This window comes from Alosa sapidissima, chromosome 17 (assembly GCF_018492685.1).
Source record: "Alosa sapidissima isolate fAloSap1 chromosome 17, fAloSap1.pri, whole genome shotgun sequence".
Lineage (NCBI taxonomy): Eukaryota > Metazoa > Chordata > Actinopteri > Clupeiformes > Clupeidae > Alosa > Alosa sapidissima.
In genome coordinates, this window is record NC_055973.1 from 15982634 (window position 1) to 16009222 (window position 26589).

Genomic DNA, 26589 nt, shown 5'->3' on the forward strand with positions numbered 1-26589 from the left:
TCTCGCGAGAGCACAATTTGAATTTGCTCAGCGAGTCACTCTGGCAATCAATAATGATGCTCATTACCCATGGCGTTGGACCGGGCTGCACCAATCACATCGGTGTATCTGATATAGGCGGGCCAGAGGCGAGCTAAACAGATGACGACAGTGCTGAGTCCGGAATCAGTCAGTAAATGTTGCAAGATGGCTACGGATAAACTCCAGTTGTTTGAAATGTCTTTGGCCGCTACAATGAACGAGTTAGACTTTGCTTTGCTAGGTATAACAGAAGACAGGCGCTTGAATCTTTCCTTTGCAAGAAAGACATTTTTGCTGTTTTGCCAACCGGATACGGCAAGTCCAATCTACCAGTTAGCTCCGCCGGTAGCTAAGCGTCCAATTGCGTGCAGTTATATTTCCAAATGCATGCTTGGTGCCACCCCTCGAGTTGGGCCATTTTCATTACTCATAGCCAGACCGTAAATCTTTCTAGATTTGGGTCTGGATTTCCAGGCTAGTTGATATCTAGTTCACAATGGGAAATAATTTAAAGGAATCGAGTTGCAGTCTTGTAAATAGTGACCATGCAAGATCTCGAGTCATTTCAAAATCATAGTCTGTGACTTTAAAAACTCTATGGCTTGTCTTTAGATGTGAGAAGGTCTGAGACTGTTGTCTTTTTAAAAATCGTTTCCAAATCAAGTCTTCTGGTGTAAGGATGGCATTAGGCTCCATCTACAGAATGACTTCTAGGTGTGTGTGTGTGTGTGTGTTTGTTTGTGTGTGTGGTATTGATCAGAGGAGGCGATTGTTGATGCTGCCTGATCAAAGAGACCTTTTAGGCGGAGAACAGCGCATATACACAGCCTCTCCCACATTACCAGCTCTTGCATCACTCCTCACCTCTTCGCCCACCACCCCCCGTGCCTGTTCAATGTTGCTCCCCTTTTTGTCTGCCTTGTATCAGTCCTGGGTCTTGCTTACGCTGTGTGTGTCCGTGTGTGTGTGTCTCGCTCTACCACTTGCCTTTGAAAGCTCTTCCCTCCCATGCATGTCTTTGTTTCTGTTTATTTGTTGTACATGTAGTAATGTTCCTTGTTTTCTTTGTCCCAGCCCTATGAACCTGCAGATGACTGGTCAGAGCACATTAGTTCCTCTGGGAAGAAGTACTACTACAACTGCAGGACAGAGGTCTCACAGTGGGAGAAGCCTAAGGAGTGGCTGGAAAGGTACACACACACACACACACACACACTCTTTGTTTAGTAGGATGAAGTCAACCTCAGCTATTAAGAAGAATTTCTCTTGATATTGATGTTGTTGGTGATAAACACGAATGAAACGTGTACTCTGTAGCTCCATTCTCATGAGTTGCATTGCTGTTTAGCAGGTGCCTTGAGTTTGTAATTAAAGCAAAAACATGTCAAAAATATGATTTAATTTCTCAACATTGTGAATACAATAGCTATTTCTTTCTGCTTTAAAATCGGTGGGAAAGAAGTTGAGAACTCTTAACTAGCCATACAGGCGGAATGATTTTAGTAGGCTATTAAGCCTAGTTTTGTTTTGTTCTACAAATGCTGTACAGTTTTACTTTTATCAGATGTGTAGCCCATAAGCATTAGCTCTTTAGCTAGCAACATTTAGTATATATACGAAATAGTCTTACATTTGATTATCTGTTGACATTCACAGCTGTCATTCAAAAATGCTGCTGGCAAATGTTTGCATGGCATTAAAAACATCAGAACGTCTACATTGAGGATATTGGTTGTTTGTCAGAATCTAGGATTTGTTCACCGGACAGACGTGACCTGAAGGTCCTTGTGTCTCTTTACCACTTGCTCTCTGCAGGGAGAGCTAGGTTCCCTGCTGCTTGTGAACACTATTCTTAGTCATGTTTTTAAGCTTTTCATTAAAAGAAAGGTGCGCTACCTGCTTTTTGTTCATCTACTTTCTACTTCTACATGATGACTTTCATAGCAGTGTCCTGTACACAGAGGTCAATTTGGCACTGTAGTAGTCTGGTTATCAAGGAATAACATTGTATACCGTTGAGTTGAAGATTCTGAATGGCAGGCATAGTTGCCATGTCGCATATACAAAAGTAATATTTACTAATCCTTTGTTGTCCTGGAGCTCTTGTTCTAGACAGTACAGAAATTGTAGGCCTTGTTGGCCTGTTTAAGTCAATTAATGCTTGAGGGGTGTCTCCTTCTGTCAGAATAGTGTTTCAAAGATGCTATTCATTTGAATTAATTATTTTTTTTCCCTGTGTTTGAAACAGAGAGCAGAGGCAGAAGGAGGCTGCCAAGACGACGGTAGTCAACAGCTTCCCCAAAGACAGAGACTACAGACGGGAGGCCATGCAGGCTACGGTTGCCTCCAGCTTCCCTAACAGTGAGTGTTGTGCATTCTGGCAGATGTAGTCTTTTGAGTGGTGATTTGTTTTGAGATTTCTTTTAGAAAAATTAGATGAGGGCCCTTCACAAACCATTCTGTATCCATATGTCATGCTTAAGCTGGCTTTCGGTGAATTTGAGTGTTTGTTTGATGGGTGCCTGTGACTAGGCGTGCACTTCATGGCATTTAACATTCTCTGTGCTAAACCGCTGCAGTTTTAAAGATGCAAAGTTTTAGCAAATCATGATTTTAAGCACATAAAATAATAGCAGAACAGGGTTGTCACATAATGTCATGGAGCCCATTTGAGTTGTGGGATGTGCGTAACCTGTCTGAGTTTAGAATTGACCTGTCGCTAAGCTCCGCCCCCCCCATTGTTACCGTGTGAACTCGGACAAACAAACCAGACTTGATTAGAAATACATTGTGGACAATGGCAGCTGACAGTATATGAAAGCAGGCTTTGAGGACGTTTTGGTCGATGAAGGATTTGCTTTCCTCCAGAAGTTATCAAAAGGGACTTAATTATGCTATGGAGGGGTGACAAGCAGTTGTGGCGAGTAGCCGTGCAAATCACCGTGCAAAAACCACGGACGTTAATGCTAGCTAGCTAGCGGAAGATTGATACTAAGATATGTTAGGTTATGTTAATATTTGATGTAGTAAGAATATAGTAGTTGGTTAATGTGCATTTAACAGGGAACCTGTGCCCACGTTGTTGGCTTACTAGCCTACATTACGTCGAGCTGTTGCAAACGCGAGAGACGTCCTGTAGGCAACTGTTGATGAAAAATATACCCCGTTTTCTAGCCTCTCGGGGTACCGGCTATCAGTATTACATGTCCCCCATGCAAAGCTTTTGACCATGGTTATCCGTCGGATTTTTGAGTTAATAAACTCCATAAATAACCATTAATTTGTCATTTCATGCCTCCTCCCTGTTGTTTCCTATGGAGTTGTCCGAGCTGATGTCCGAGTCCCATAAAGGCTGGACTGTCATTGGCTCATCAGCGTTCTAAGGGTGGCGCTTAGCGACAGGTCTATTGATGATGGGTGAATGAAAAAGATGTTCTTGTGTTGCTGAACTTAAGGAGGGATTTAACCGCTGCATACAGCTGAGCTGTGATTCATCCAAAAACTGAATTTAAAAAGTGTAATCTGACATCAGTAATACAATTGAGTGTTCATTTTTAATTGTCGATATTGGAGGAACACAAGCAGATATCCACAAAAGGGGTCATGGATGGAACCTGAACGGATTTCAGTATCATTGCCTCAGATTTGCACAATATGTATTGATAAGAGTTTTAGTTATAGTATTTAGCAGGCGTAAACAAAAATAGTGGAGGATCAATTGCTCTGATATATTGCAAGGATTGATTTGGTCCACACCAGTCACTGCTGTCTTATGTTATGAATGTTCGCTTCCCGTTAGGAGCCGTAGGTTTCTATTTCTATTTTCTCTTGATCATTGAATATCAGATCATTGATAATGATCTGACATAAAATCTGAGAAATTTCTACATCTACAACCTGGTTGGCCTGACCAGTTGCAGCAGTGTAACAGTGTACTGTCATGATTTGGCTAGAAAACCATGACAAAAACAAACGCAAACATGGACAACGTAACTGAAGCCATGGAGCGTGGAAATCAGTAAAGCCATTTGAGTTAGGCGTTTGCATAGATCAGTGGAATGTACAGGGCTTAAAGTTTTCAGGCACAGGCTGGACCGTTTAAGATTTGATAATAGGCAATATGCCTGGCAGCCTGTGACTTCTTCAAAAATGTCTGGTAAGCCCTGAAAGTATGGTGTCGCATGGTAAAGGCAATATAACAATAAGCCACGCAAGAGGGAGGGAGAATCTGGTTTCCCCTCACTCCAACAAAGTGGAATCACCGGGCCCAGGTGCCTCCAGAACTGTAACGCAGAACACACGGGACACAGAAGCAGGCAGAGGCTGTCATAGTACTAACTTGTCTTGTAGATCAAATTTCAACATTCAACACAGCTGGCTTAAATTAACACAATAAATTGGCTATGAGTGTTTCATATCAAATCAAACTAGAAAATGTAATTTCGAGGAAATTACCAGTGCATGAAAATGGAAAACATACTGTATAGTAACATAAAATGCAAAACAAACTTTTATTTGGAAACAGTTGGCAGGAGTCATAGTTGATAACAACTGACAGTTGAAATGGCTGAACAGTTAAATAGTTGAGTAGTTTAAATAGTTAAATTATTTAATAGTGAATTATTGTAGTGTTTCTACTATAATACTATACTACTAAGTTTCTACGTTAAAGGGTTGAAGCTGAATTAGACGCAGAAATTTGGTGGGAAGAAGAAGAACGATTTGGATAACAAAACGGTGCATTTTCATGCGCTGTAATAATTACCTGGTTGTTAGAGCTAATTTATTACAAAGAATTACCCTATTACCTTGTGTATTAACTGTACACTCCACCAAACAATTATCAGCAACAACAATCAAGCAGCCACTTTGTGTCCATTATATTCTTTTCCATATCCATTTCATCACCACCACCAATAATATATTTGTTTATCTTTGTTGCCTTTGCCCTCTACATTGCAATACAGAGCACAGTGAGTAATGGTCTATGCTGACATTATGGCGCATATCAAGGAACTTGTGTCGCTATGCCTATTTGGTCTTCCCACCACCGCCCTTACCTGTGTGTGTCTGTGTGTGTGTCTGTGTGTGTGTCTGTGTGTGTGTGTGTCTGTGGTACAACAGAGAAAACGTCTCCACTGTTTTCTTTTCATAGTAATTTCTGAGCTTGTGGCTGAACCTGAAATGTCTTGAGTTCTAGTTTTGGTGGGTTGCTGAAGACAGAAGAGATTGCCTCAGTGCCGTCACAAACCTGTCTGTGTAGTTCACCACTGAAACGGTAGTCACAGTAGCAAACTCCATAGGCTGCTGTGTTGGAATGTTGATGTTATTTGTTTGGCCTTTTCATGCTTAGATTTTGTAAAAGTTATGGAGAAATAGATAGTCGGTTTGTTATGCTAGCAAGCACACTTTCCACATCTGCTCACAAAATAATGCTGGCGATGTGCTGATTTCTTAATGTTATTGACAAATAGACACTACAATCAGATAACCCCGTCATTTTAACCAAAATATGTGCAAAATATATGGGTAAGTTGTGGCCTTAGATCCCCGACCAGTGGGAACAGCTGCTGTAGCAAGGCAGCTCACTGCTCCGGGTTAGTGTGTGCTTCACCTTACTGTGTGTTCACTGTGTGCTCTGTGTGTTCACCAATTCACAGATGGGATAAATGCAGAGACCAAATTCCTTGTATACGCAAGTATACTTGGCCTAGAAACCTGATTTACATGATTTACATTTATGTCAGCAAACTAGCATGTTGCTACTACCTGTAGTAGGCTGCTCGAAGCAGCCGGTTATCAACACACAGGGCGAGTTGGCCAATCACAATCCTTGCAGTCTGCGTCGACTTGACGCAAAGTTATGCGTTTTTGAAGGTGTACGTCAGGCGACAGAGGGGGTACACGGCGACGCAGAGGGCTCTGCAGGGCTACGCTGTCAATTCTACGCAGAAGCATAAATCAGCCTTTGCTACACCCTGACCAAATGTCTGGCATGATCTGAAATTTCTGATCCTCCTACAACATACTCTGGAGTTTACCAGTAACATGATGGACTGCTCTCTGCAGACATGGCAAAGAGATTGATGCTGTTCCCTGATGACACAAAAATGTGAACAATAATTAGTCGATGTCAATGTGACCTGACTATGATTCCTGACATGGTAATCATGAAAGATGACAACATTGCGTGGTCTGGTCCTGGCATTTGATCCTGCATAGAATTTATGCATTTGCATATATAACCGTGGTAGTCTGATATGGAGGATTGTTCGAGATGGCCATTTCTAGTCTGTAATTGGCAGCAGGTGAAATGTATGCATGGCTGACAGGCCTCTGTCCTCATTTGTCCATCTTCATCATCCCCTCTCACAGAGTCCGTATCAGAGAAGCCATCCTCCCTCTCCTGCACGTCTCAGTCCTCCTCTTCCTCGTCATCTGTGGCCAGCGCCGCCGCTCAGGCCGGCTCGGCCTCCGTCTCCACGGTGACCGTCTCCCCGGTGCTGCAGTCCCCGGTCGCGCCCACCCTGCTCCAGGACCCGTCCCTCCTGAGACAGCTCCTCCCCGCGCTGCAGACTGCCCTGCAGCTCAACAACGCCAGCGTGGACATGGCCAAGATCAATGAGGGTGAGTGTGTGTGTGTGTGTGTGTGTGTGTGTGTGTGTTAATTTATTCCAATCAGAAGGCCTCAGTGCCTGTGTTATCATGGCCTATATCAAGCTGTGGAGATGAGGGGAAAGTGGTACAAAAAATGAAAGAAAAGCTCAGTGTCTTTTTATCCTTATTAACTTAAAATTTCAAATGGTTACAATTTCCAGGGCCAGGACACTTAAATTGGCGTTCAGAGGTAGTTATGGATGTAGATGTATGATTTGCAAAAAGGCATCAGCCCGTCTCGATCAGCACCTTTATATGAAGAAGGATTTCCTGAAGATATCTGCAGCATAGCCTTTGGAATTTGCAGTGTGATGGCAGAACCATGCATAGTTGTTTACCACACCAGTTCAGTCTACCTCAAACTGCTTCTAAGAGTGTCTTGGCCTTGTTTGAGGCGTCATGTGTTACTTGACAACTTTGTTTTTATTGGTGACTGCTGGATGAAGAGGCTCAGTATTTTCTATTGCAAAGTGTGTGCCAGCAGTGTAAACCTTGGTGGTGTGATTTGCATTTGATTCTTCAGCAAATGTGTAATGCTCACCACAGTAGTTAAACTCAGATCTATCAATGCTGAAATTCTCAATATCTCACTCACTCTCTCACACACACACACACACACACACACACACACACACACACTTACTTCATAACTATAACAGCCCTTCAGCTGATCTTCATTCACGTCTTTCATGGATTCTGGAGCACGGCCACATGGTACAGTGTGATTTCTGTTCAACTAAATCATGCATGATGTGGAGCAGCTGTTTTCAGCTCTGTGAGGCTGACTGTAATGTCACCCAGCCTTTATAGGCTTCAAGGTTGGACTCAGCTCTTCTCTGCAGTGCTGGAGTTTTAGTGGTGGCTGCTGTGAAGCTAATATTTTGTTTTCCAGTATGCGGTTCTGACTGAGCGTGCATAAGAAAGGTTGGCCAGCACTGGTAAACACACACATGACCACTCTTGGGAAGAGGCCGAGCAGGATGGCTAAGGAATGTCTGCTGTTGACTTTTCCACTTCCAAACACATTTGATGCCGGAATTTTTCCTGGGTGACCCTAGGAAGCTCCTGAAGCGCCTTTTGAGTTTTATTTGAAGGTTCTTTGTTATTCTATGTTAACAGAGCGGTTCTGACTAAAGGACGTTATATACTTCTCACCCCTTGCCCTTCTTTTGTTCTCTCTCTGTCATCTGTTCTCTACACTTCTCTGTTTTTGCTAACTTAATGTGACATACTAGACGCTAAACGTGACTGGAAACTCCGGCATTGAGTTTTACTGAGCAGGTTGGACCAGCGCTGGGCTTGCTGAGGTTGCTGAGTGCAAGCCAAGGTGGCACAGATGAGTGTCAGGCCAGCTCCACCATATGATTAAGAGCAAAGCAGACTTTTAATAGACGCTGGAGAATTGAACCTCCCAGACTCTAATATTTATGAAAATTTGAGGTTAAGTGACCCTTTTTTTGTTTCTGGGAATGTTCGTAAATTGTCAGTCTTGGAGATGTTTGTTTGCATGACTCGTTGACACTGAGGTGTTCCATAAGAGCTGTTTATTAGTTGATTGAACTCCACATCTGGTAGACTATTTGCTTACACCAAATCCTAACTACATGTGATGCAAGCAAGTGTTAATGATATCAGTTTAATTACATTGTTTTCAATTGGAATGTCCTAACAGTGCCCGATGCGAAGCATTGCTGTGCAGCAACGTTTTGAGCAGAACTTTTGTCAGAAGCCAGATCACACTTGCTAACTTGGAAATGAGGTCCTATGTCCAAAATCCTGAACCACCCCTTTAAACCTCTGCCATTTTATGCTCAAGACAATACCATGACCATTGCTGAAAATATACAATGCTCAGTTATATAGACTAGACTGAACTCCGAATACATTGAGGCTTTTTAAGGAGGTTACTTCCATCCTGGTAGCTTTCAACTTTAGGACCCTAAAGGGGTGGGCAAACTTTTTGGCTCAAGGGCCACATTGGGTTTTGAAAATTGGCCGGCGGGCCGGACCACCAATTAATGAGGCAAAATTACATTTACAAAATGACATCAGTTACATGCAATACATACTGTACCATTCATTGTTATTGAAATACATGCTAAGAATCTACTGCGTAATTATCTTATTATTATTATTATTATTATTATTATTATTATTATTATTATTATATTATTGTGGTTGTTGTTGGCCACAACCACGCCTCACAACCTCCATCACTGAACAGGCATGAACAATGAGTGGCACCCCAACATTGGCCTAGGTAACACAGCCTATCACAGAACAGTAGGCTACACACATTAACCTGCACATAATGTTGTTAAACTCAGACATGCAACAATACATATTTCCTAAAAACCAAAGAAACAACTCTCCATTAGTTGTTCATTCAATTTATTCAATTTCAATGGGAACAGTGCTGTTGGTCCCCCTTTTTTGCGAGAGCATCAATGTTTGGGGTAATTTTACTTGTGGCGACACAGTATAGCCCCCAAATGTTCATCAGTGAGCTGCGCTCTTTGCCTTGATTTGTTGAGGTTCGTCACACTGAAAAAGTTTGCTCACACACATAGGTCGAGCCAAATAACACCAGTATCCTCTGGGCCACCTGCCGGATGTTTGGAAACTTGTTCTCGTTTAGCAATGGATAAAACTCCTTGAGTTGAACTTCTCATTTAGGACAGAGTCGCACTGCAGGTCGATCAGCTCCAATTGCAGCTCCGCTGCTGTTTACTAGTCCAGTGACTGGGCATGACACCAGTTAAAGTAGGATTCTCAATTTTCTCGACGGCAGAATTCTGCGTGCAGGATGTCCAGTGATTTGCCGTATTTACTTGCATGCAGAGGGGCCTCTTTGATCGTCGCCAATGTGGGGAAATGAGTGAATCATTTCCAGGGTTCTAAATTAACACCCGCCAACCCGCCAAATGCGGGTTAAAATTAATTTTGGCGGGTGTTAATAAAAACTTACTAGCCAGTTTGGCTGGTGATGCATGAGGCATTACGTGCTCTCGGTCATATATCCCCCCTGGCAGTAGGCCTACTTCCATAATTACATTTCCCATGACCACTGTGCCGTAATGCTATGTGATACGCCCATTGACGGAGCGCAGATTGGAGTGAAACCAGCGCGAGAGACTCAAACGAACGGAGCGTCGACCAGAAAACTCAAGGAATTAGAAGAACGAACGGAGCCAGAGCAGGGAGCATAGACTGAAGGAGGAGGGAGTTAGCCAGTAAAGTAAAAAGTACATAGCATATGTACATAACACAAATACATAACACGTAACGAAATATTAACACAATTAACGCATTTTGTTTACCTAGCCTATTTCCTTTGTGCGAGGCTGATGTCATGTAGTGGAGGCCGCAAAACCTGAAGCAGCAAGATCGTTTATTTTATTGTCTATAGCTGAAGATGGAGAGGAACGTGAGAAGCTTGTATAGGCGAAAATTATCAGTTTTAAAAAGTTGCCTGATCAGTGATCACCACCACCACCACACGCATCACGCACTGTGCGTAGAGAGAGAGGAGGGACCAATATTTAGCCAATAAATAGTAGGCCTAGCTGGACTGCAAACTGTTTTTTACTCTTGTTAGAGAAAGTATACAATGTAAACATGCACCAACAGCATACATAAAGATGATACTTTTCGGGTCCTCTCTATAAAGATCCAACTTGAACGTAGGCCCTATGCTACCAGTGTTGGGCAAGTTACTTCAAAAGCATAATGCATTATTTATTACTTGTTACCGTCATCTCAAAGTAATTTGTTACATTACAATATTACTGTCTTTGAATTGTAAGGCATTACACTACGTTTACATTGCTTTCACCAAAATAACAGGAAATATGGATTTGGTGTTCTTAATAGATCTTGATGTGTTCAATGCAGCTCATTACATGGCAGGAGGTGATGTGGTATGGCATAATGAGCTAGGCTTAAGGCTAACAAAAGAAAAATATAATGGTTGCAGTTATGGCTCATGGGACAATGTAGGCCCCAAAGGTCACTCACAAGTTAATATAGTAAAATATAGCCATTAGCCATAGTGAAATTGTATGTTGACTTTAAATGGTTTTCATCATTGCTAGTTGCCTTTACTTCCACTTACAGTGGTGTAGACTTAATGCAAATAGTTTGAGAATAATGGCTACGATCTTTGTCTGTAAAAGCAACATTTTAGTTATTCTCACTATTCTCACAGTCAAATGAGAAGTATAGCCTAACCATGTTAGATCTGTTGCATGAATGGCAGAGAACTTAAATTCCCTTTCTACAGTCATCTAAACAAGGCAATCAAATTCCATGACCAGCATAGATGACTTTTTTTAATTCTTGGATAATCTTCTCTGGTGCCAATTGAGCATTTCTCAATTTTGGATTAAAAAGCAAAGTAACTTCAGTTACTGAGAATTGTACTTGTATTTTACTGAAATTTTGTTGGTAATGCCTTACATTACTGCATTACAGCAAAAAGCAATGCATTACTGTAATTACTTTACTTTTTTAATGCATTACTCCCAACACTGTATGCTACTGCATTTAATTGAGAACGCGTCTGAGCACACGTGAGTGGGAGAAAACGAGTAGCAGCTTCCAGCTGGCTTGTCATAGTTGATGATGATTGATATCTCATTTTTATTAAGTTAAGATTAAACTAAATGCGGCGGTGGTTGGGACAGACTTATGGGGGCGAGAAGAGGAATGGAGCAGGGGATGAGGATATCGACAGAGATATAGATAGTATATCCATGCAAACAATGTTAATAAAGATCAAATGCATTCAGTGACACTCATCTCATAAACTCATAATTATCTTATTTTTACCGGAAACAAATTGGCTAGCAGAAATTCTGATTGGCTAGTAACTTTAGAAAGTTACCAGCCACATTGGCTGGTGATCAAAAAAGTTAATTTAGAACCCTGATCATTTCTGTGTGATTTGTTTTGAAAATAAAGTCAATCTGGCTTTAAAAGCTTTCACGTTGGAGTTAGAGATGCACCGATATGGAATTTTAGGGCTGATAACGATAACCGATATTTATTGGTTTGTTGTGGCCAATACCGATACGATAACTGATAATATTGCTCTTGAAAAAAAAATGTGAAGTGATTTGGGCATAAGCACCATTTAATTGCAGTAATTTTTCCTACCACCATTGATGGATAGAACTGTAGTGTATATAGAATCCATCCATTCTATCCATATAGTATATAGTTCTCAATGGTACAGCAGTCAACAAAATAGCAATAGCCTAGCCCTATGTGTGGCTCCTTTAAGTAAACCTGACAGCAGTGAATTGCGAGTGAGTGGCTAGCGACAGTGTATGAATTGTTTTTATTTAGGAGTAAACACTTAAACTGCTAAGCTGACCAAATCAGAGTTTGTGAGGGAAACTTGTTGTTTAGTTTCAACTGTGGGTGACTGAATAAAGCTGCAACTAAGACTGTATCTTATGCCTGTCTACAAAGGGGTTAGCCCCGATGGTTTTAATAACTTATAATGATGACCTGTCTGGAACTGAAGCAGAGATGGTTAGCATTTTGAATGGGATGCACAGATTCAACGCAGATCTACAGATCTTGTTAGAATGGTGAAATACATTCATACCGCTGACATTATTGAGGAAGAAGTATAGCCAACCAAGCTCAAGTAGCTCAGTGTAGCCAGATGGGCCTTACGTATGCCTAGACCGGAAATTAGGGCTTTAAAAAAGAAAAAATCGGCGCAAATTATCGGCCGGAATTCTGTTAACGGACTGATAATAATATTTACATTTTTTCATTTATCAGCCAATAATATATCGGCCGTCAATATATTGTGCATCCCTAGTTCGAGTACATGTCATGCACCAATTGATCCTTTCCTTGTAGCTTTACGTTCAGCTCCAAAAATGACACGATCCCGTCTCTGAGCTCCCACACTCGCCAGCACACTTTCCCCAAACTTAGCCAACGGACATTGGTCTTGGTGGTCAGCATCGGTTTCTTCTATGAATTTAATGAATTGGCGATGAATAAGCCCCCTCGCTCGTATGCTGTTCACAAGTTTTACCACTACCTTCACTATGTGATCAAAGCGCAAAACAGTCTTGCAAAGGGATTCCTAGTGGATGATGGTGTAGGAAAATTACCTCCAACTCAGGCCTTTCTTCCTCTCACATTGTCCTGAATTCTTTTTAGCAGTCCAACGTTTCTTCCCGTTAAATTCAGTGATCCCAGAAACCTGGTCATACAAGTCCACTCCTTGGGTTGTGCCCTTGATAGATATTGCCTTACAACCTATGGCCTAACTGCTCAGTACAAAGATTACACAAAAATTAAAAGGAAAATCTGCCCAAAAGGTGCACTTCCAAATCAGTCCGTCTTTCGGTGCAGCAACAGCTGAACTTCTCAACGCGAGCAACGGGAGAAACGCGACGCAACGGACCCACAATTCAGTTCGCCAACGGATGACGTGAGCCCATGTAAAGTGAATGGGATGCGTCTCCAGCACTGCAACGCACGCAACTGTGTGTAGGAGCCGATATACATTTACTTCAAATTATGAGCCAAGAACACCATTCTGTCCACTGTCAGGTTTAACTGCAGCCCTGTGACATGTTACAACATTTCCTCCAGTGCTGAATGCCCTTTCTGAAGGGCTGCTCGAGGCAGGGATGCATAGATATTTTTTAGCAAGTTTCCCCAGTCTGGGGAAATTTACCTCTTGTGATTTTCACCAATCAAGTGGATTAACGTCACTGTCCACCTCCGGTATCATTAAGTAGCTCTTGAGCTCCTTTTCAATGGCCGTAGCCAGTGAGTCCTCTCCTCCGACTTTGTGTTTTTTGAAGTACCTCCCAAAAGGCTTTTTGGTCTGTTTTGCTGCCTCCCTGGTGTCATCACCACCACCACTTGCTCCACCTTCTGCAGCTGTAGCCATAGCTGCAGCAGTTGAGGGACCTGGGTTAGGGCGGTCTTCCACTGTCATAGCCATGAGTTCAGTGATTGTATTGTAATTGATGACGCAGTGACTTTAATCTGGTCATCATCATTGTAACGGTTTTTGAAGCGGGGGGTCAAGTGTGGATGCCAAACTTAACAGGTCATCCACAGTCGTCTTTGTACTTGGTGTTGAGGTACTCCTCAACACCAAGTACAAACCACATACTTGGTTAGGTCTGTGTCATCAGATTTCACTGCCATTCACTGGTAATATCAGTACAGCATACTGTACACAATGTATGGTGTCTTGCAGAGGCATGGCCATCCAGCATCCATCAGTTATCTTCACCTCTCATTATGATTATGGATTTAGTGGAAATAATCACTTTTTGACGCAGATTGTTTGTTGGTAGGCCTATGTAACGTTAAACAGGATTATGGAAAAACAAATGGCTCTATAATCAGAAAATATAGTTTCACTTTGAGTAACATTGCGAGTTATTGGCATTTTTAAAAATCTGCATTATCTGAGTACCCATTGGTTGATGTTATAAACAGGCTACTATGATAAATTAAGTTTAACCACGTGCATTAGCCTACATGGACAACATAACTTACTTTGCTAGCTGAAAGTATCTAAAGAAGTGGCAACTTGGCCATATCCAATCTATCTTTTAGATTGCTTTCTTCAGAGGTTGCAGACTAGTACTAGTACTTTCCAGCAAACAGCTGCTCTCACTTAAGCTTAACCGTTGATAAAGCAAAGAGACTTTTCTTGTGAAACATACAGTTGTGTGATTGTGGGATAATAATGTGAGTAGTGCTTTTCATAGTCTTTTCTCATAGTCAGGTCTAATTCTGTCAGATTTGTTAATCTCTCTCAATTGCTGTGTTGAATTAAATATCACCATTGTGGTGATGAAATCATGACTCATAATTCAACCTTTGAAGTATGTGGTATTTTGTGTGTCTCTTAGTGTCATTTAACCAGAGAGGATTTATAGCTCATGTTCTGATCATGTAATTACTGCTGTACTGTGATCAGACCTCCGATGAAAGGTTCTAAGCATGTTTTGGTTCTTTAAGCGCCTCCCATGGTTCTCCGTGAGATTCTCCTGCAGGTTTCTTGCCAATGGCTCTCTCCCCGTCCTTGTGGCACAAGCTGATGTTTAGTTCCAATCTGCTGCCCAAATGAAGCTTTAGTGAGATGTGAGAGTTCAGTTAATTAATGCAATCCTTTTTTTTTTTTGCTCGTTTTCTCTCTCTCTTTCTTTCTGTCTATCTATCTATCGTTCTGTTTTTCACACTCTAGTTCTGACAGCAGCTGTGACTCAAGCGTCGCTGCAGTCTATGCTCCACAAGATCCTCACGGCCGGTCCGTCTGCCTTCAACATCACCTCCCTGCTCTCCCAGGCTGCCCAGCTGTCTAACCAAGGTAGAGACTCTCACACAACACCCACGGGTACAGCCAACCTTCCTGCCTCTTCAAGCAGGGTTCACATTGCATGCGCAAACGCCAGCGCTGCGCTATGAAACCCATTATTGTCAATGGCTTGCACAGTGCCGAGCAAAGCATAGCGCAAGCGGCGTTTTGCCGCTTTGCCTGTTCTGCGCATGCCGCAGTCGAAATTCAATCATGTTGAACTTTGGATTGAGGCACGCTGTAAATCATGGGGGTTTTGCGCTGAGCCCTGTGGCAACCACAACAAAAAAAAAAATGTAAATGACCTCAACCAAGAGCAACCTAGTGGCAAGCGAAGCGCATTCCGCGTGCAATGGGAAGTCTCCTTCAGGCTGCTGTTGCCTACCCAGACTGCTTACACACACACCCCTCTACCGCTGTCTCGTTCACTCACCTCTGTTACCAATGTGGTACTGCTCTTCCTGCTTACCCAGTTGTCTTCCCAGGCCACATGGATACATGCCTTGCCGTCGACGGCTTGTTAGAATTCTACTGTAACGGCCGCGGCCGGCTGTGATTCTTAGAGACATCTGCTACAGTATAATCTTCATACATGACATAATACAGTGTTAGTGGATACATGAACACTAGACTTTTTTTTTTTGACACACTTAAATGGCTAGGTCGCTATTAACATTTATCTGGTATTTTTGAGTTTAGCCTACACACGCTGTTGACTAACCAGCTGAGGAGGACACTAGGGCTACACACTTCCAAATGAAGACACTTACTTCCCTCAGTACCTATATTGTATGTATTATACAGGTGCAATCTCAGAGCAGTTATCTTGAGTGGAGTCTTGAGTGCGTGTGCTTCTCTTGTCCTTTCTCTGAGCAGCCCAGCAGTCCAGCCAGTCGCCCATGTCTCTGACTTCAGACGCCTCATCACCCCGCTCCTACGTGTCCCCCCGGATCAGCACCCCCCAGACCAACACCGCATCCCACAAGCCACTGCTCAGCACGCCACCCGTCACCACACAGACCAAGGTACCAAAGCCTCTCTGCTTGTGTCCGATGAGTGTCTTAAACATTTTCAGTAAATATTGTGTAATGGATTTCTTAGGAAGTGGCTGCTACCTGATTTTTTGATATTGGCTCACTAGTTTGGTCTGTACCTGTCTGACCCTCTCCTTTTTACTACTGTCTTTTGTGCCAACCCCCCCCCCCCCCCTCTCTCTCTCTCTCAGGTGAGCACACCTGTTGTAAAGGCCGGCTCTCACCCTCAACCCTCTCCCCAGCAGCCCCTCCCCTCAGACAAGCACCACGACACGGCCAGCTCTCCCCGCAACCTTCAGAGGCAGAGGTGAGCACACACACGCATATATATATATATATATATATATATATATATATATATATATATATATATACACACACACACACACACACACACACACACACACACACACACACACACACACACACACACACACACACGCAAAAGATATGGAAGTTCTTCATGGAGTGGGTTGTACACTTGTGACTGACTGACTGTGGGAGTTGGATTTGAGGTGTCCGTGTGCGCTAGCTGCCTTGACGGGTTACTGATGCCCTCTGGCTGAGCATCACAATGCGCTATGAATGAGCTCTCACACCATTTGCTGTGTGTGCGCACATGTGCTGGTTCTCGCTGAGCCGACATATGACCCATATTTGTGCTTCCGCCTCCTGTCGATAGATGAACACGCGTATGTTTGAGACTATGGTGTGCGTTTATGATTGTTTATGTGTACGCACGCAGTGATTTCAGTTTACTTTTCCGGTGGTGGAAGCTCCTTAGAGGGAGCTTGCACTAGCAGGCTGTATGTGCACATGAGTGCTGGAATGTGGGTCGTGTGTGTTAGTGTGTAAAATGTGCCCCACTTCGTCCTGCTCCACCCACACAGCTCTGGGATCAGGCTCCGCAGTCTGTCTGCTGTAGTCCGTGGTGTGGTGCAGATGGCTTGTCTGCTCTGGAGTCAGAAGCTCAGTGTGATGTGTTGTGAATGGGCTATTTAAATAGGAGCTGACAGCAGACCCTGGAGAGTCTCTGATCTCTACCTCATTACGACTGCTCTCATCAAGCAGGTAGATGGTGCCATCTAGTGGTGTATCAGGAAATTGCATAACTGATGTGGAGAAATTAGGGTTATGATGGGGATGTTCCTTTCTCCCATATAAATTTGATATGTATCTAGATGCATAAGCTACGATACGATTCAGAAATGATACAATTTAATACAGAACGATTCTGTGTGATTCGATATGATGCGATGTAATGGGGCCCCAAAATGCTATACAGTTCTTAACATTTGTTTAATTTCAAATTTTATTTTTGAAATTGCATACAATTCTATGAATAATTATATAAATGGGTAGGCTATAAAAGACTGGGGAGTTATTTTTGTTACTTGTAGAGAAATTAGTTATGTCATTGAGTTTATAATTTCTCCAAAAGACACAAAGACTTGATTGATTGGATTGAAAGACAAACAAACATTTTGATATTAAGAACTTAAGACATGTCTCTAAACAGAATCACTAGGCCAATTAATAGAGATCTATACATTCATGTCACCCTTCTGCTTAGCTGCTGAGCCAATCACGACTCTGTGGTGTGGCTGTAGCCTTTGCTAAATTTTGAGTGCCAGGGGGGAAAGGGTGTCTGAATTGTCTTTCATAAATAAGGAGGCTACTAACATATAGTTAAGAACAAAATTATTCATACCCCTGGCAAATATTGATTTAATATTGATTTTCTGTTGACCAATGTTTGTTCTGACTGAAAATGACACTGCCACATGCCAAAAGGCTGTAAGACAATGTGGTAGAAACATGGAATCAAATTTTTAAAAAATCTTTTTTAAAATTTTTATGAAAAATGGCATGTCCACAATTATCCATACCCTTTTAAAATAATCACTGGAAACATCTTTATTTGCAATCAAAGCTCTCAAAACGGTTCTCAATGCGTTAAGCCGCTCCATGTCTCCACAATGATTGTAGACTGCACCTTTTTAGCGGCAATCCGGGTTTTGAGGCAGGAACGATTATTTGCCATCACTCTGGCCTTGTACTCACTTTTTTGATGGATTGAGGTCTGGACTTTTGCTGGGCCACTCTAAAATACACTGCTCAAAATAAATAAGGGAACACTTTTTCATAGGAGTATAGCATCAAGTCTATCAAACTTGTAAGCTATCGGTCTGGCCAGTTACGTAGGTGGTTGTGAATCAGTTTCACCTGCTTTGGTGTCATCAAAGTTAACAACAGGTGCACTAGGTGATTTTTTTTACAAGTTTCGCATTTGGGTAGGGTCAGTGTCACTACTGGTAGCATAAGCCAGTACCTGGAGCCTACAAAGGTTGCATAGGTAGTCCAACTCCTCCAGAATGGCACACCAATACATTCCATTGCCAGGACTTATGTGTCTCCCAGCGCAGTCTCAAAAGTGCAAGGAGGAACAGTAGGAGCCCTGCCAGAGCCCTACAAAATGACCTCCAGCAGGCCGCTGGTGTGAAATTGTCTGACCACACTGTCAGAAACAGACTTCATGAGGGTGGCCTGAGGGCCCGATGGCCTCTAGAGGGATCTGTGCTCACTGCCCAGCACTGTGGAGCTCAATTGCCATTTACCATAGAATACAAAATTGGCAGGTCCGCCATTGGCGCCCTGTGCTTTTCACAGATGAGGGCAGGTTCACCCTGAGCACATGTGACAGACGTGAAAGGGTCTGGACATGTTGTGGAGAACATTATAAAAAAAAGTGCAGTAGAAGAGGGGTTTAGTAGATTAGGTGGTAAGGGCTGTATAAGAAAGTTGGGGGAGAATTGGGATTGAAGGGGGGGGGCGGCACCAACAAGGAGCACCCAAGGGCAGAGAGGGCAGTGTGCAATATGTGTGTTGGAGAAGCTTCCTCATGAGACAATGTGCTGTGTATTGGGGGGGGGGGGACTTAATATTGCAAGCAGAGTACTGTATGTATGATTTATGTGAGTGATGACAGTGAAGATGTGTGTGTGGGCAGGAGAGGAGTGGAGCAGTGACTGTGTGTGTGTAGTGTGGGTAGGTGGGGGCAGTGTGCTGTAAGTATGTAGAGGATGTGTGTTGGAGAAGATCCTGAAGACAATGTGCTGTGTATGTAGGGAGGGGGGGGGGCAGTGTGCAGGAAGTATGTAGAGGAGGCTTACTGTAGCAAGCAGTGTGCTGTATGTATGTGAGGTGATGACTGTGATGTAAGTGTGGGTGTTTTTTGTGTGTGTGTTGGGGATGGGGGTGGGGTGGGGGGTGGCAGAAAGGCTAGGCAATCAAGGACATGCAGCACACATGTTAACGGTCACACACAAGTTATGCTGTGTTTCACTAAACTTGGCAACTAGTTTGTTGCCACTGTAGCAGTGACACAACTTACCCTAGTTGGAGAAGGCCACCAGACACTCTGTTGATGTGTTAGCGAATCATCGCTTTCCATGTGCAAACAGATACACACGCACACACATACATTCACAGTAATCATACGTATGACACATACTCACACAGTAGACATATGTACGCATGCATGCACACGCACAAACACACATACGCAGGCAAACACACAAGCACGCACACACACACACACACACACACACATATACATAAATATAAACATGTACACGCACACATGCACTCAATTCAAGAATTTCTCAGAATTATGAACAGGCAAGATGGGGGTGGGGTTGTATAAAATGAATTTTACATGTGAAATCTAATCATGTTTTGGTACTTGTTGTCTAGCAGATACCAGTGAGAATTGAGTGTGGATAATGCAATTTAGTGAGACAGTTAGAATCATATAGGCCTTTCAGCGTGATTTTATTTTTGTGGAAAAAATGTGCTGGACTGGGCGGCGGTCATATTTTGTACTGCTCGGCGGTACATCTAGTTATATAAACTACTGATATAATTTTTTTTATATGATTATTCATGACTTGCACTCATATGTAGATATTGTAAGTAGACTACTGTTACTATTAGGCCTGCAATAGGCTCCAACAGCTCTACCTCTTTCGGTCTCTCTGCATCAGCCGTCACTGGCTGAAGCCTGGAAATATTGTAAACAAAGTAGCCTAATTGATTAGTTTGGACTGTTCAGTTTCCCCACATGCGTTTAAGTTTCAAACTAATACTTTTGCTCCTTGGGACAGGTCCTTTTGAGTCTTGGAAAATGCTTTTCCATTTTTCAGTATTTAGTTGATCAGAACTTATATATTGCTATAATTTTATCGCCCAGCCTTAATATCCACTGACACTGACACCAAACCAATTCTTGATTGAGAATAAATCTGGACACACTCGGCTCATTTTCTATTTCCAAGACGGCATTACCAGTGATGAAATTAAACTTAAGCTCTTACTGAATCCTTTTGGAAGTATAGCATACACATTGTTCTTGTAAACAAAGGTTTTAAATGCATTTGTTTACTTAATTTCAAAGGAAATACATGTCCATGTAGTTTTATACTAACCCCATCAGGGCAACCATTAGTTGTGCAGAAAGCGGTGTCAACCATCCTCTTCAGTCATCGTATAAAGCCCCCCATGTCAACATTTCTGTATTAGAAATTCTCTTTTCTAATATTTTGAGAGAGAATTTTGAGAATAATCAAGTTCTTGAGGCTTGAAATATTTCACTTTTTGTGTAATGAATCTAGATTATATGAAAGTTTCATGCACCTGTATGTAGCTTTTTGTGATACTGCATACCTGTGTGGGTGAAGAGACACGTGATGAGGATTAACATGGATTTGATGCCTGCAAACAATATGTGAAATATTAATGTACTCCATGAAATAAAAATGGTGGATGAAATAAATCAATAATGGGTCAATATGTTTATACTCATGCCACTGGTTTAGGCTACCAAAGGTCTGGCCATTGACCCTCCAATAATTATTTTGGGAAAATCAACTCACCCCTTAAGCTTTGCTGAAGTTTTTGGACATGTATGTAGTAGCGAGGTGTTGTCAACCTTCGGCCTAAAGCCTTGTTTTTATTTTCTGTCATTCTACAGCAGTCAAAGAAGCCCTTCCCCTGGCCCCAACCATGTTGCCGCGAGCAACAGCAGCACCAGTAACAACGGCAGTAGCAGTAGAGTGGGTGTGGCAGCCGGTGCGAGTGGGGGGGCCCAGGTGGAATCCACGGGACGGTCGGCGTGCTTCACCCCCTCCCTGGCGGCACACTTTGATGAGAACCTCATCAAGCACGTACAGGGCTGGCCTGCAGAGCACGTCGAGAAACAGGTACTTTTGGCCGCCTCGCTCTGATTCACTGTTAGTGTGTTTATACTTGGTTTTGGTTTTAAATTGGTTAAGAAGTGCACTTCTTTTACCTTAGAATAACAGCTTCAAACTCATTCTGATTTACTGACTTATGATACAGAGAATGGAGTCTCTAAAATTGCCAATGCATGCCCGCAACACTTGATATTGCACACTACTGTAATGTCAATCGGGTGGTATAATAACCCTTTTAGTCGTTTTTTGACTAACTGGGTACTGCTTAAATGTCATTGAGTACTGATGCCAGGGGGCATAGATATTGATTGTTCCATCGTGTTACTTTAATATGCGCCTTGGCAGATTCGATCATAAATGGACACACGTTTACACATGCATCTAAAGTGTACAGCCAGAGATGTATTCAGTGTATTCAGTATTTGTTACGGTCTAAATTACATCCACTAGGTCTCATTGTCATGGACACATTAGCTTTTACTCAGAAGATATGTGGTCAAATGTGTCCCAAATCACTTCGGCAAGTGGTTTAAGTAATCATATCGCAATGCATCTTGGTGGTTGTTCACACATGTATTTAGCAGCGCTATCCACGTGTGATCGCAGAAGACCTATTTCAAAGACAAATGTAAACAGGGTCTATATCCATCTCACTACTACCCTGCTTCAATCAAAGACCTCTCACTGATGATCCTTTCAGACTGAAATGAGCAGTTAGGGTGGGTGGTATTTATAAATGTCCTGTCCAATCACTGGTCATTGTCAATAACAATAGTTAATGTATGTATGCCCCTTTATCTTGTATGTTGAAAAACTAGCTGACAACTACTTGTGATTTTGAAGTAGTATGAAATTAGGAATGACCTAGCAGTGAACACTGTATTGTTGCAATGTTCATTTACAATATATGTCAGATCTGTCGCTAGTGAAACAGGGTCAGTTATTAAGTGAAATATACTTCTACCGTTTTTAGTCGTCTTGGACAATCTGTCCGTCTTTCTCCTTCTGTCTCTTCCTCCGTGTGTGTGTGTGTGTGTGTGCGCGCACGCAGTCGTGGGTGGTTTGTGTTGACTGTCTGCATTCACATGCTAATGTGACTCAGTGGGCTGCTGGCTGCCTCAAAAGCTCAATTTGTTTACAAGTGACTTCAAACTGCTCCATTTCTCAGTTGCAAGTCACAGATTAACTGGAGCCAACCCCCTCCTCTTCCTCTCAGTTTCAATTTAATGTCCCTTATTTTGTATGACAGTATTGCAATTGGTGCAATTTTGCCAAAGCAGTTTATTAAAAAGAGTAAATAAAATCAATATTGGTAATAGTAATAGCAATGGTAATGGTATCTTTCTCTCCCTCTCCTTGTGTCCCATAGGCATCTCGGTTACGTGAGGAGGCCCACACCATGGGCAGCATCTACATGTCTGAGAACTGTACCGAGCTGAAGAACCTGCGCTCCCTGGTGCGAGTGTGTGAGATCCAGGCCACGCTGCGTGAGCAGAGGTACTGTTACAAGCTAGCATGGGATCCTTTTGTGGTTCACATCACACATATGCGTTTGTGCTCTTGTCATGATTCATAAACGTGTTTCTGTGCTCTTGGGTTGACTTATTTATTGATTGATTGCATTAGACGTCATATACGTAGGCTAGAGCTGTAACAATACACCAAACTCACGATTCGGTTTGTATCAGGATTTTTGACCCACGGTTCGATACATACCTTTTTTTTTTTTTTTGCCGGGGGGGTATATTATTATGATATTATTGTATATCTGTATTACATTATATCCTGATATAAAGGAGAAAATACTGAATTCCTGATATTCATGACGGCACACTTTATGCAGATTATAGGCTACTATTTTTATTACAACTCTACCTCTTTAATTCAGCTGTCTGGTTGAAGCCTGGAAATAGCTGAATAGCTAAAATAGGCTAGCTTACCATAGTCTACTGGTTGGACTGTTCAGTTTCCCCACGTGTGTTTAAGTTTCAAGGTAATACTTTTTCTCTTTGGGACAGGCCCTTTTGAGTCTTGAAAAACATTGGTATTGAGATGATCAGTCAACTTGAATGTAAGAGTTTTAAATGTGTGCAGCATGCTAATGATGCTAACCGGATTTGATAATAATTTAGCTAGTCGTCTTCTATGCGTCCTTGCTTTCTTGTTGTGAATGTTTTATTTGGATTAAATCTGCATGCTGAGGGGCGCGTGTCCATTGAGCGTGCAAGAGAGAGGGAGAGCGAGAGCGGAGCAAGGAGAGGGGTTTTACTTCTATACTGTTGGGTAAACGCATAGTCTACAATGAAAGCTACGAGAATCATGAAATTATGATTTACTTATTTATTTTTGGACAACGTACCGGTAAAACACTAGAAGGGGTGTATCACGATTCTGCCTTTTCACACCGCGACACAGGTTCGTGGATATGAGTGTCACGATTTCGGTTTCGATATGCATATCGTTAGGCCCCTGACGTAGGCTGCTGATTGGTGTAACGCTTTTGACAATTTTCATGAAAAAACTAATTATGGAGGCAAATAGATTGCTTTTCAGATGGATGTAGGTCTTCAACGTTTTGGTGTTTTAAGTATAGTGTATATATATACCTTTTTGATCCCGTGAGGGAAATTTGGTCTCTGCATTTAACCCAATCGGTGAATTAGTAAACACAAACAGCACACAGTGAATACACAGTGAGGTGAAGCACACACTAATCCTGGCGCAGTGAGCTGCCTGCTACAACGGCGGCGCTCGGGGAGCAGGGAGGGGTTAGGTGCCTTGCTCAAGGGCACTTCAGCCATGGCCCACTGGTCGGGGCTCGAACCGGCAACCCTCCGGTTACAAGTCCAGAGTGCTAACCAGTGGGCCACAGCTGCCCACTTTTGTTTAGATTGACACTTGAGTGTGTTGTGCTTTTAACACTGGTTTTGTTTTCTGTTGTTACAGGATACTGTTTTTGAGACAGCAAATTAAGGAACTTGAAAAGCTGAAGAATCAGAATTCCTTCATGGTGTGAGGACTTGCATTGCTGGAGTGGGGATCTGGAAAAGAGTGGAGAGGAGAGAGGGGCAGAAGTCTGTGTGTGTGTGTGTGTGTGTGGGTGTGTGTGTGGGTGGGTGCATGTGTGTTGGTGTTTGTGTGGTGCATCAACCTGTTGCACACATTCAGAACCCTGGAGAGCCACAATTGTGTTGTTTGGGCCCAGCTGTGCCCATAAACAGAACTGCATCCACATTTGGACCAAGTGGGAGAATGTGTGTGTGTGTGTGTGTGTGGGTGTGTATTGGTTTTTGGTGGATGTGATGGGGTGTTGAAACAGGACCGCCCAACGCCTCTCCTCTCCGCCCTGAACGTGTAGATTTCCAGTAGATGTTTCCATGTTTGTAAATAGGTTTTGTAGAAGCCATGGAAAGCCATGCCTATCAGAGAAACGGAAGAAGTAAAAAAAAAAAAAAAAAAGCTTTCAACATCCAAACGATGGAACAGACATCGACTGGTCCCCTGTTGGCCTCCAGAACTTTGTCTTGGCTCTGGGGGAGGACGCCAGCAGGCTTTTTCTTGTGGTAGACTGACAGACCAGTGAACCATTTGCCCTGAGCACGCACTACGGACCTGCATGGATATGATGGACGATCTGAACGGGAGTGTCACCGAACATGTAACCCCTCTCCACCCATACTCCCCCACCCCCACCCCAGGTCCTCAACACTTACCCACACACCCAAACCCACAGGACTCCGTCAGTCGCTGTCTAAACACTCATCCTCTCCAAGTGGACGACCCTCCCTCAGTAGCACCATCTCGCACGGAGACTCATACATACCCACCTCTACAGTTTTCTCTCTTATTCTCAATCACATACACACACACACACACAGACACAAAACACTTTCAGTCTAATGACCTGATTTTTCTCATTGTATGGACTGTAACAATGAAGCGTAACTGGTTAGCAGTGTAGTCTCCTGTATCCTCTGTTTGTTCTCTGACGGCCTGGTTCAGAAGGGGGGGGGCTCCCTGTCTGCCTGCAGTGCCTCCAGTGGCCTGCCCACACTGCCCCCTAGTGGCTTGGCTCCATTACTGCAATCACCAGTGCCTGCCAGCGTGATGGGAGTGAGAGATGGGGGGGGGGGGGGGGGGGGGCTGAGGGCTTGTGACGGTATTCAGTTGGGTAAAGGAGGGTGAGGACCATTGCCACAGCTTAACGCACCCGCTTTGGGTCCCACCCAGCACGCAATCACAAACCAATCAGGCTTTGTTCTCCCCAGTATGGAGGTGGAGTCTAGTCGCTGATACTCCCACCCCACTCCTGTTCTTTTTTGTTTTTGTTTTAGTTTTTTTTTTCCATCCAGTCTCTGTTTCTTGTGTATTTCTGTTGCCCGTCTGTCTGTTTTTAAAGCTGTACTTTAAAAGAGAGCGAGGCGTTCCTTTGAGAACGTGACGTGCCCTCACGTAAAACAAAAGATCATTCCTTTGTACAGTCGCTGAAGTAGTAATGGAATTTAAAAAAAAGAGAAAGCCGCTTTATTCAAAAGTTGCAGTGATTATTAGTATATCAGACATGTTGTATCCATAAATTATTGCTGCACATTTTTCATTTGCACCCTGTATGTTTGGATGGAGTTAAGGGTGGGGGGGGGGGGGGGGCTGTGCTGCTGGGGGTGCTGGCAAGGGAGGGGGGTTCACACAGGCAAGGACTGGACTTAAGTGACCTCCCCCCACCGCACCCCTCATCATCGTCAGGGTCAGGGCAGAGGCACGCAGGGGTCACAAGGTCAAATGTGAATTGTATGTATTGTAATAAACATTCTAACTAAAAGCGAGCACTGGTTCTGATTATTATTGTTTTTCTTTTGTTTATTTTTTTTTCCCTTGGTCTGGGTATTTCCTTGTTGTAGTGCCTTGTTGAAAGTCTGACCTCGTCTTCACTGCTCGAGCGTGAGCCCCACTTCCTCTTCTGGTCCTTTCTTTACTGACACATGACTTCAACAAGGGTTCATCGGACACTGCTGCCCTGCCCTCAGCTCTGGCCCCTTCAGAAAGTGCCAGTCTGAAACTCCTCTCACATCATGCCCGCAAGCAGAACAACCAGACCATTGTTCTGTAATGTTTTCCTGACAGATATGGGGGAAAAGTACATAATGATGAATAAATAAAAAGGAAAATCATGCAACAGTCTTATGCATGTTTTCATTACTTTTAGTATTGTTTTAACTTACTTATGATGCTGGCAAAGTTTATTTTCAAATTGCATATAAAAACATGACCA

The 26589-nt window shown here is 42.9% G+C and overlaps 1 protein-coding gene across 1 annotated transcript in view; it reads left to right on the top strand.

The window, feature by feature from the left end:
• Window positions 1-26143, top strand: part of waca (WW domain containing adaptor with coiled-coil a) — a 37298-nt gene extending 11155 nt beyond the window's left edge. Inside the window, exons 5-13 of the mRNA XM_042067772.1 lie at window positions 1096-1211; window positions 2270-2382; window positions 6397-6648; window positions 14921-15043; window positions 15908-16056; window positions 16257-16372; window positions 21098-21326; window positions 22690-22817; window positions 24267-26143. Coding sequence (XP_041923706.1) covers window positions 1096-1211; window positions 2270-2382; window positions 6397-6648; window positions 14921-15043; window positions 15908-16056; window positions 16257-16372; window positions 21098-21326; window positions 22690-22817; window positions 24267-24336 — 1296 coding nt within the window. The 3' untranslated portion in view covers window positions 24337-26143. The remainder of the gene's footprint in view (window positions 1-1095; window positions 1212-2269; window positions 2383-6396; window positions 6649-14920; window positions 15044-15907; window positions 16057-16256; window positions 16373-21097; window positions 21327-22689; window positions 22818-24266) is intronic.
• The last annotated feature ends 446 nt before the right edge of the window (window positions 26144-26589 follow it).